Source organism: Otolemur garnettii, unplaced genomic scaffold (assembly GCF_000181295.1).
Source record: "Otolemur garnettii isolate 467f Iridium unplaced genomic scaffold, OtoGar3 scaffold00014, whole genome shotgun sequence".
NCBI classification, from domain to species: domain Eukaryota; kingdom Metazoa; phylum Chordata; class Mammalia; order Primates; family Galagidae; genus Otolemur; species Otolemur garnettii.
This window is the reverse complement of record NW_003852409.1, coordinates 25,862,556-25,873,476: the sequence shown is the minus strand read 5'-3', so window position 1 is coordinate 25,873,476 and position 10,921 is coordinate 25,862,556. Positions and strand designations below refer to the sequence as shown.

The 10,921-nt window shown below is 38.8% G+C and overlaps 1 protein-coding gene and 1 non-coding gene across 6 annotated transcripts in view; both read left to right on the top strand.

The window, feature by feature from the left end:
- Nucleotides 1-10,921, top strand: part of RC3H2 (ring finger and CCCH-type domains 2) — a 63,402-nt gene that overhangs the window by 29,745 nt on the left and 22,736 nt on the right. For all 5 annotated transcript variants that reach the window (XM_023510551.1, XM_003785282.3, XM_023510550.1 and 2 more), the window contains 4 exons: nt 831-1,031; nt 1,792-1,924; nt 2,042-2,160; nt 3,882-3,994. In XM_023510551.1, the coding sequence (XP_023366319.1) occupies nt 831-1,031; nt 1,792-1,924; nt 2,042-2,160; nt 3,882-3,994 (566 nt within the window). The remainder of the gene's footprint in view (nt 1-830; nt 1,032-1,791; nt 1,925-2,041; nt 2,161-3,881; nt 3,995-10,921) is intronic.
- Nucleotides 1,303-1,413, top strand: LOC111723723. The gene has a single exon (XR_002772210.1). It is a non-coding gene; the product is annotated as a small nucleolar RNA SNORD90 (small nucleolar RNA).

Below are 10,921 nucleotides of genomic sequence, written 5' to 3'. Positions count from 1 at the left end.
TAGGTGTACGTGGCTGGCGCCTTAGCCGGTTGAGCTATAGGCGCCGAGCCTTTCTATCATTTAAATAGAGATTAAAGCTATATAAATACGTAATGTCTATGTGGCAGAAGGTTTCTTAATCATCACGTGGTAGTGCTGATACGTGCCTACCCACATGGGAGTTCTTGTCTATCTTTTATCTCTATCCTCTACTGCTACCAAATATTTTAAAACAGAAATTTGATCATGTTACTCTGCTGAGAAGTTCTTACTGGTTTTACATTCCCTTTCAGGATACTATCCAGTTTCTTACCATAATATACAAGGCCCTCTATAATTCTTCCCTCACTTGTATCTTAGCCTTTAACTCTGTGTACTGTGTTCTTTCATATTTCTGTTTTACTACTTCCTACTCTTTGGAATTCTATTCCTCACCCTTCTTTTCCTGAGGAACTATTATTTATTCCTTAAGACTCGGTTCATGTAGTTATCAACCGGAAGTATCCTTTTCTGAAATCCCTTTCCTCTCCTTACCAGTCAGATTTAATTGCTTTTTTTTCTGTATTACCTAGAGCCTTAGAGAGTAGCACTTTTACTATAATTTTCTGACTACAAGTCTCTTTCTTACAAACTGCTGAACTCATTGAAGACAAGGACTCTATATTTAGTTATGTAAGTTCTGTTTTGTTCTAAAAAGGATTTGTGATGAGGGCATTATCTTTGTAGCTTATTTTTGTGGTATCTGATATGTAGTAGGTGTTCTTTTATCCTAAAAAGAAGAAATGAATTGGTTGAGGGGAAGAAAAGCAGATTAATTTTGATAAATGTTTTTTTTTCTTTTCAATTTGTAGGTTACCAAAAGGGATGAAGACTCCTCCCTGATGCAGCTAAAGGAAGAATTCCGAAGTTATGAGGCATTACGTAGAGAACACGATGCCCAAATTGTTCATATTGCTATGGAAGCAGGACTTCGTATTTCGCCTGAACAATGGTCCTCACTTTTATATGGTGACTTGGCTCATAAATCACACATGCAGTCTATCATTGATAAGGTTTGTGAAATTAGAGATGCTAATTTTATAATACTGTTCTTACACTGAAGAGTATTAGAATATTCTAGAGAAACTAGAGACTAACATTTGTAGATTCCTCTTTTTAAATATTACTCTTATAAATGATATTTTTTCTTTTTCTATTTTAATTTTCAAAATAAACAAAAGATACAACAGGGAAACAAATAAAGGATATTAGCATAGAGGAAGTACGCTGTATAGACTTTTAAGCTTGTCTGCATTCTGATCCCAGAGAGCTAATACAGCTTGTAAATAAGTTTTCTAAGTGTCTAATGATGAATTTCATAGGGCAGATTCTGAGGTGAAAATGTAATTCATCATTGATACCCCTACTATGGAATCTGAAGACACTTGAAAACCTATTAAATATGTCAATTAATTAAAAACATTTGATTAGGCTCAGCGCCTGTGGCTCAGACGGCTAAGGCGCCAGCCACATACACCTGAGCTGGCGGGTTCAAATCCAGCCTGGGCCTGCCAAACAACAATGATGGCTGCAACCAAGAAATAGCCAGGCGTGGTGGTGGGCGCCTGTAATCCCAGCTACTTGGGAGGTGGAGGCAGGAGACTCACTTGAGCCCGGGAGTTGGAGGTTGCTGTGAGCTGTGATGCTATGGCACTCTACCCAGGGTGACAGCTTGAGGCTCTGTCTCAAAACAAACAAACAAACAAATAAAAATTTGATTATAGATGTGCCATAAGAACCAGAATAAAAACTGTTCTCATTTCTGTTTGTTAGCTGCAATCTCCAGAATCATTTGCAAAGAGTGTCCAGGAATTGACAATTGTTTTGCAACGAACAGGTGACCCAGCAAACTTAAATAGACTGAGGCCTCATTTAGAACTTCTTGCAAACATAGACCCTAATCCAGGTATGTGGGAATATGTTCAATTGGTTATACTTTTTCTACCTTTGAGGTAAATAACACAAGAGAATCACTGCTAACATTCTTAACCTCCTCCCCTGTCCCTTTGGTGACTTATTTTAGATGCTGTTTCACCAACTTGGGAGCAGCTAGAAAATGCAATGGTAGCTGTTAAAACAGTGGTTCATGGCCTTGTGGACTTCATACAAAATTATAGTAGAAAAGGCCATGAGACACCTCAGGTAAGTACATTTATTACACTTTTGACTGCTATTATCTCTAACATAGTTTTATCCTCAACTTCTTGGACAGGTCTCACTCTGTAACCCAGGCTAGAATGTCATGGTGTCAGCCAGCTCACAGCAACCTTAAACTCTTGGACTCAAGTGATCCTCGGCCTCCTGAGTGCCTAAGACTATAGGCACCTGGCCAATTTTTCTACTTTTGGTAGAGACGGAGTTTCACTCTTGCTCAGGCTAATCTTGAACTCCTGAGCTAAAGAAATCTTCCCTCCAGGGCCTCACAGAGTTCTAGAATTATAGGTGTGAGCCACTGAGCTCTGTCCATTCTAAACATCTTAAAAAGCTATTTGGTTGGACTTGTGACTCTAGTCTCTAAGTTTTTATTGTCTGTGTTCTTTAGGGAGAAGCTTAGTTTTTAATGTACATAATAAGCATTTCATAGCAAAGCAAGAGTTTGAGAGTATCTTGAATATCAGTTCACTTCATTATATGATGTTCTTGACCAAGTATTGGTCATTGATTCCTTCTAAACATTTTGTCTAATTGCTTTCTACTGTGGGAAATTGTCACTTCTTTTCTCCATTGCTATCACACACATGAATTTCTGTTTGTAAATGTAATGGAATTTTAATTATCAAGATATTTTCATTTTCATTGTACTTTAGAAGTTAAGATATAATCCTTTCTTCTCATAACTTACATTTATTAGTGTGGGCCAGTTCTTATGTTCAGTATTTACGTATATTATTTCTAGTTATCACAGCCAATTAATTACAGGTAATTGCTCTTCCTAAGCTGAAATTTCAAGAGGTTAAATAACAAATATAAGGTTATATTGTCAGTAGATGACAGAACTTGTATCAAACCTACTCCAAAATCTGTGATCTTTCTATACATCTATCTTTATTCTATTAGAGAAGATTATAATCTCAAATATTAACTGAAAAATGAATGTTTTCATCTTATTAGAGTCATAAAAATAAGAGTGACATTTTTGCTTTTAATGCAAATTATAGCAGTTATGTTGAGTTTTTATATTCTGCATCATTTGTGTGAACTTAAATAGCCTAAGGCTGATAAGAGAGCTATGCCCTCACGTTGACTAAGGGGCACGTGATTCAGTACTTTTTCACTGTGAGAGGGACTGTTTCTACCTTTTCTGGGAGAATGGGTAGACAAAGTTTATGGCTTTTTAAGTGGTTTTTAAAATTCTTTGTTTGATTTTGGTATCAGACTTTCTAAGGCAGCAATACATTTTTGTGAAGATTTTTTCATGGGCATTCTGTTGCCTAAACAAATAAATGGGGCAGTGCCTGTGGCTTAGTGAGTAGGGCGCTGGCCCCATATACCATGGGTGGCCTCCGCCAAACTGCAACAAAAAAATAGCTGGGTATTATGGCAGGCGCCTGTAGTCCCAGCTACTCGGGAGGCTGAGGCAGGAGAATCGCCTAAGCCCAAGAGCTGGAGACTGCTGTGAGCTGTGATGCTATGGCACTCTACTGAGGGTGACAAAGTGAGACTCTGTCTCTTAAAAAATAAAAAAATGGCAACTTGGGATGTGCTGCATAATTCACAACTGTAATGGAATGGAATGGTAATTGTTTCAGTACAAGAGTTACTTGTCCAATATGAAAAAGAATTAAAGGTGTAACCATAAAATTCTGAAGCCCCAAGAGTGAATACCAGCTAGAATCTTCACATTTTCCTTCTACTTTTTATAGCCTCAGCCAAACAGCAAATATAAAACTAGTATGTGCCGAGACCTGCGACAGCAAGGAGGGTGTCCACGAGGAACAAATTGTACATTTGCCCATTCTCAGGAAGAACTTGAAAAGTAAGTTTTGAGAATCCTCTTTCATATGGGTTTAAAATCTGTTACAGGAGTGTCATATACACTGCTAAAATTTGTAAAGAGTTTCAAAATTGCAAATAAATTCACATTGTAAAGTTGTTGAGGTTACAAAATAATCTTTCTTTTGAAACCATTAATCTGGGTGCAAGATTAACATAAGTGAGTTAGAACCTTTATTTAAGTTTTATATTTTGAGACATTTTATAGCTATAATCCATGTTTCTCCTCAGCACCTGTGCAGAATGAAAATACCCCTCTGTATTTGTTCAATTAAGCATTGCTACAAAGTTCCAGGCAAAATGGTAAAGCATACATATTTTCCTGTTGTGGCTTTTGGGTTTTTTTTTTTAGTTAAATTTCATTTTTTTAATAGAGCCAGACTCTTAACTCTGTTGCCTTGATTGGTCTTAAAGTCCTGGGCTTAAGTGATCCTTCTGCATTGGCCTTCCAAAGTGTTGGGATTACAGGCAAGAGCCACTGTGCCTGGTTGCTTTTGGTCTTTTCAGTATTCTGTTTTCTGTCCTCTTTTGTGTTTCTCTTCTCCTGTAGGAAACCTCTTTTTCTTTGTCCTTGATTCCAAACATAAAAGATAAAAGCTATAATATGTACTATCCAATAATCTAATTTTTGTTGTCTTGTTTTTGTACCAAAACTTTCATTATCGAGACCTAACCAAACTTCATCCTCACCTTTCTGCTGAACAGCTGGCCTGTGTATCAACTTTTACTGGGCACTTCCATTTTGCTTTTAGACACTTTAAACGCAAACTGAGCTAATCTTCTCCATACCTCCTCCTCAACCCTCCATTCTGCATTCCTGCTTAATTGGTAATTATGTTCTGCCAGTTCTGCTTCCTAAATATTTCTGAACTTTTTCTTCTTTTTTCCATCCTTCTAGTCCAAGCAATCATCTCCTTTTATTGATCTGCAGTTGTCTCCTAACTAGTCTTTTTACATCTACTGTTGCCCACTCCTTATCTCATTTTTACCCACAAAATAGAAGTCTTTTAAAGCACAGAGTTATTCACATCACTCCTCTGCACTTGAGTATTTGATAGCTCCTTGGCTTGTGGATAAAGATATAAAATCTTTGTATCTTTTAAGATCTGTAAGACTTTGTGTCTAACCTATGCCTGCCTTTGGGATGTCATCTCACAACACTTTATAATTCTGCTTTATATTCAAGTCACACTGAACTTCTTTCAGTTCCAGGAATGCACCATGCTCCTTCCCATTCAGGTCTTTTACATAATGCTGTTCCTTCTAGCCTTGCCCCCGAGACCTTTTGTATAGCTTGTCCTTCATTTTTTCAGAGAGATCACCCTAGTACTTCAAAACTAACCAGCTTCCTCTTTGTTGCACCTTTCACTATTATAATTAACTAAAGGTCTGTTTTAGAAGTTGACAAACATTTTTGTAAAGTCTAGATAGTAAATATTTTAGGCTGTGTGGGCCACACAATCTCTGTTACAGCCACTCACCTCTGCCATTATAGCAAAAAAGTAGCCATAGAAAAATGCACAAAATGGACATGACTGTAGACTTTATTTACAAAAACAATTTATAGAAACTATGGCCTGATCTGTTTATTAAAAATGTTTGCCTACCTTACTTAAGTGTAAGCTCTGTGGACTTTGTATCTATCTTGTTTATTGTTGTTGCCTTTTCCTTGGTGGCTGGCTCTGGGCCCTGCGCATACTAAGCTCTACAGCAGCAAGTATGGTAGAAGATATGCATGTTTGCAATAAAAAGAGTAGCAACATGCTTCTCTTCTTAATTTTTTCCAATTCTTGAAGAACCTAGAGAGGCTACAAGAGCCCTAGGGAAAAAAGATAATGTTTGCACCCAATATAACTTGTTCTACATCACAGTTTCATATCAAGATAACATTTTTTTTTTTTTTGAGACAGTCTCTTACTATTTCACCCTCAGTAGAGTACTGTGGCGCCACAACTCACAGCAGCCTCAAATTCTTGGGCTTAAGTGATTCTCTTGCCTCAGCCTCCCAAGTAGCTGGGACTATTGGTGCTACCACAATGCCCAGCTACTTTTGTGTTGTTGTTGTAGTTGTCATTGTTTAGCAGGCCCAGGCTGGGTTTGAACCCACCAGCCCTGCCTGGTGTATGTGACTGGCGCACTAACAACTGAGCTATGAGCATCGAGCCCATATCAAGATAACTTTTGAGAATTTAGGAGATACATTCAGCTTGTCCATCCCTGAAAGAGAGCTTTTTAGATGAACTACAGCTTTTTAAAGTACCTTGCTTAGGAGCAATTAGACTAGAAACACAGAAGAAACTGTGGCTTCTTTGTCATTCCACACTCAACTGGTTACCCTAGCTCAGCGATTCTCAACCTATGGGTGGCAACCCCTATTTTCCATTTGTAACAATGTGGAAACTAGGAAGGTTGAGAACCACTGCCCTAGCTGAAAAATCCTCTCTCATGTCTTTAAGCTAGCTTCTATCTGTAATACGTACTTCAGAACTTTATTGTCTATTACCAGACTTAGTAGTTGTAAAAAAATAATAATAGCCAAATTGGTCACATTTTGTAACAGGTACCATTTTAGTGTTTTGCATGTTAACCCAATTTATTCATGTTACTGCTTCAGTGACTTATTTTAAAAAATAGGATCTTGCTGTATTGCCTAGGCTAAAGTACACTGGCATCATCATAACTCACTGTAGCCTTCAACTTCTGGGCTCCAGTGATTCTCTCACCTGAGCTTCCTGAGCAGCTGGGGCTACAGGTATACGTCACCATCCCCAACTGTTTATTTTTATTTCATAAAGATAGGGTCTTACTTTGTTGTACAGGCTTGTTTCCAACTCTAGACCTCAAACAATCCTCCTACCTTGGCCTCCCAGTGAGGGGATTATAGGCATGAGCTACTATACCTGCCCTTCAGTGGCTTTTAATCTAGTATTTCCCTGTGTCTCAACTTACCTTTTTATTTCCACTAAGATTTTCTTTCTAAAATATGTGTGTAAGTATGTCTGTCATCTTTAAAAATTTAGTTGATTTATCAGTACTTCACAGGATCTGGTTCTGATCTTACTTTCTGTCCCTATTTCACCTTCTGTATATTTTTTTTAAAGGTACATTCAGTAAATCACTGGCAACTACTGTATAAGGGTTTTGGGGAGGAGAGTTGTTTTGTTTTGGTTTTGGGGTTTTGGGTTTTTTTTTTTTTTTTTGGAGATAGTCTCACTATGTTACTCTCAGTAGCACTCACAGCAACCTCAAACTCTTGGGCTTAAGTGATTCTCTTGCCTCAGCCTCCCAAGTAGCTGGGACTACAGGTGTCTGCTACAGTGCCTGGCTATTTTTTTGTTGCACTGTCATTGTTGTTCAGCTGGCCTAGGCTGGATTCAAACTTGACAGTCTTGGTGTCTGTGGCCAATGCTGTAACCACTGTGCTACGAGCACTGAGCCTTGAATTTTATTTTTTGAGACAGGGTCTTGCTCTGTTGCCTGGGCTAGAGTGCAGTTGGCGTTATTGTAACTCACTGCAATCTCAAACTCCCAGGCTTAAATAATCCTCCTGCCTCTCAGCGTCCTGAGTAATTAGGGCTATAGGCATGTACCACCACATCCAGCTTATTTTTCTGTTTTTTGTAGAGATGACCTCTCATATTGCTCATGCTGGTCTCAATCTCCTGACCTCAAGTGATTCTCCTGCTTTGGCCTCCCAGAGTGCCAGGATTACAGGCATGAGCCACTGCGCTTGCCGAGTATAATTTTCTTTTCCCTTACACATGTTGTTCATACTGTATCACGTGCTTTTCTCTATCTACTTTATCTGGAGAGCTATTTCTAATCATACTCAGGTATCATCTTCCTTCTGTAGACTTCATAAGGAATTGTTACTTGCTTTTTTCACTGTACTGCCATTATTAAACTCTGTACCTAGTAATTATGACTGGCAGTTATAAAATTACAGTATCACAATTATTTACTTATGTGTGTATTTTTATTGGACTTCATTTATCCTGTGGATTATTCTCTTGTTTCTTGCATTTAGAAAATACCTGATAATGTAAACTCAATATGTTTAAGTTGAAAGAGCAAATAATCTGCAGTTTTTGTTTCTTATTTCTACCTGGCTCTGTACTTTCTACTGCTGTTAAAACAAACAAATGGCTGATACAAGGGATTAGAGAAGTAGATGATGTCACTGTCCTCTTGCTTTAAAAAACTACATTCTGGCTCAGCGCCTATAGCTCAACCGGCTAAGGCGCCAGCCACGTACACCTAAGGTGGCAGGTTCGAATCCCCAGCCCAGACCCGCCAAAACAACAATGACGGCTGCAACCAAAAAATAGCCGGGCGTTGTGGCGGGCGCCTGTGGTCCCAGCTACTTGGGAGGCGGAGGCAGGAGACTCGCTTGAGCCCAGGAGTTGGAGGTTGCTGTGAGCTGTAATGCCACGGCACTCTACCCAGGGGGACAGCTTGAGGCTCTGTCTCAAAAAAAAAAAAAAAAAAAAAAACTACATTCTGGCCCAGTGCCTGTAGCTCAGCGGCTAGGGCACCAGCCACATACACTGGAGCTGGTGGATTCAAACCCAGCCTGGGCCTGCCAAGCAACAATGACAACTACAACCAAAAAATAGCCAGGCATTGTGGCAGACACCTGTAGTCCCAGCTATTTGGGAGGCTGAAGCAAGAGAATGGTTTACTCCCAAGAGTTTGAGGTTGCTATGAGCTGTGACATCACAGCACTCTACTGAGGGGTAACATAATGAGACTCTGTCTCAAAAATAAATAAATAAATAAAAACATCCTACTATTTCTGAGCTGTTACTGAATAGGTCTTCAGTTCACATAACACACCAGAAACTCAGGATATGTTTAACTTAAATGAATTAATTTTATACATATTTGATTTCTCTGCTCTATACCCCTAGTCAACCAAAATGTAGATATTCTCTCCTTAGAATATTTATTATGTCTACGTATATAATATTGCATAGAGAATAAATATTATATAGATATTTATGTGGATAGATTTTAGAACTAGGATTTTGGGACCATAGTCTCAAGAATTACTGCATCCTAAAGAATGTCAAAAGCTCGGGATCAACCAGCTTAACAGATATTTCTAAAAGAGGATTATGTGCTGAAGTACTTACATAGATGCTTGTGATGAAGAAAGAAGAATAGTAAACATGTAAATAAACAAATTCAGTAATTTGGTGGACCATGGCAAGAAATTTTGAATTTTATTCTGGTTGCAACAGGAAACCATTGTAGGGTTTTATTCAAATGAAATAATCAGCTTTTAATTTTCTGAAGCATGACAAAAGACCAGTTAAACTGCCATAGTGGTCCAGGTATGAGATTGGTAGCTTGGTCCTAGGACTATAGGAATGGAAATGAGGAACGGTAGCATATTTAGGACATACTTTGGAAGTAGAGCAGACAAGATGGACAGACTGAATGTGGACTATAAAGAAGAGAGAGGAATCAAGTCTGACTCCAAGATTTGGGGGCTGTATAACTAAGTAATGTCTTTTACTGAAATGGGAAGTGCTTTCAGGCAGATAATTAGTAGTTCTTTTGGCTATATGCAGTTTAAAGCTTACTCTACCTTCATGCAACGAATATTAATTGCATAGCTAATATGCATGAGGCACTTTATTGTGTGCTAAAGATAGGGATGTGCATAGAAAGGCAAAATCCTTGTCCTTGTAAAGCTTTCACTGTAGAATAGTAGAGGAGAGAGACATAAAGCAAATAAATAGGAAGGAGAGCATAATGTATGGTAGTGATTGGTGCTATTAAAAAAATAACAAGATAAGGAGAAAAGGGAATGATTTGGAAAATGGTGACTATCCTGTCTTTTAGATAGGATAGATAGTCTAGAAAAGGCTCTTGGAGAATATGATGTTTAAGCAGATGTCTGAATAAAATGAAGGTATGCCCAAGAGTGAAAAGATAACTCCATGGGTGACATCTTTGAAGAAGGCCAATGGACTTGAGACATGGGGCACAGGTGGAGAGATTGGCCTAACAGGAACAGGGACTTTTTGTTCCTTATCGTGGGAAGATTGTGTGGTTACAAATGCAAGGAGGTTAGTAGAATTAGTGGTGGAAAGTGTAATTCTCCTTCAATTTCATTTATTTTCTCTGTTAAAAGAGAGAGTATCATCAGCTGTGGATGGGTTGTGAAGAGTGGAATGGGAAAAAGATGTTAGATTTCAAAATGAACATAATAAAGAAATATATTAATGAATTGGTTGGTCATTTAAAATAGTGTATAATTTTAAAGGTAGTCTAGACAGTATGATTGCATATTTCTCCAGCTATCTTTAGCTGCTTAGGAGCAGGCACAGAATAAGTATGGAATTGGGCTTCAGGGGGCTTTTTTGCAGTTTTTGGCCGGGGCTGGGTTTCAGCATATGGGGCCAGTGCCCTACTCCTTTGAGTCACAGGCACCGCCCCTTGGTTGCAGTTTTGATTTCTTTTTTTTTTTTAAATATAGAGTTTCACTAGTAGCCCAGTAGAGTGCCATGGCATCATAGATCATAGCAACCTCAAATTCTTTGGGCTCAGGAAATCCTCTTGTCTCAGCCTCCCAAGTAGCTAGGGCTATAAGCTGCACCCCAATGCCCAGCTAGTTTTTTTCTGTTTTTGGTAGAAATGGGGTCTCACTTTGTTCAGTCTCAAATTCCAAGCTCAGGCAGTCTGCCCACCTTTATCTCCCAGAGTGCTACCATTACAGGCATGAGCCATGGCGTCTGACCTGGGTTGTTGTCTTTACGAAATTAGTTCTTTGAAAGGGAGTGGGCTGGCTCTGCACCTGTGGCTCAAGTGGCTAAGGCACCAGCCACATACACCTAAGGTGGCAGGTTCGAATCCAGCCTGGGCCTGCCAAACAACAATGATGGCTGCAACCAAAAAATAG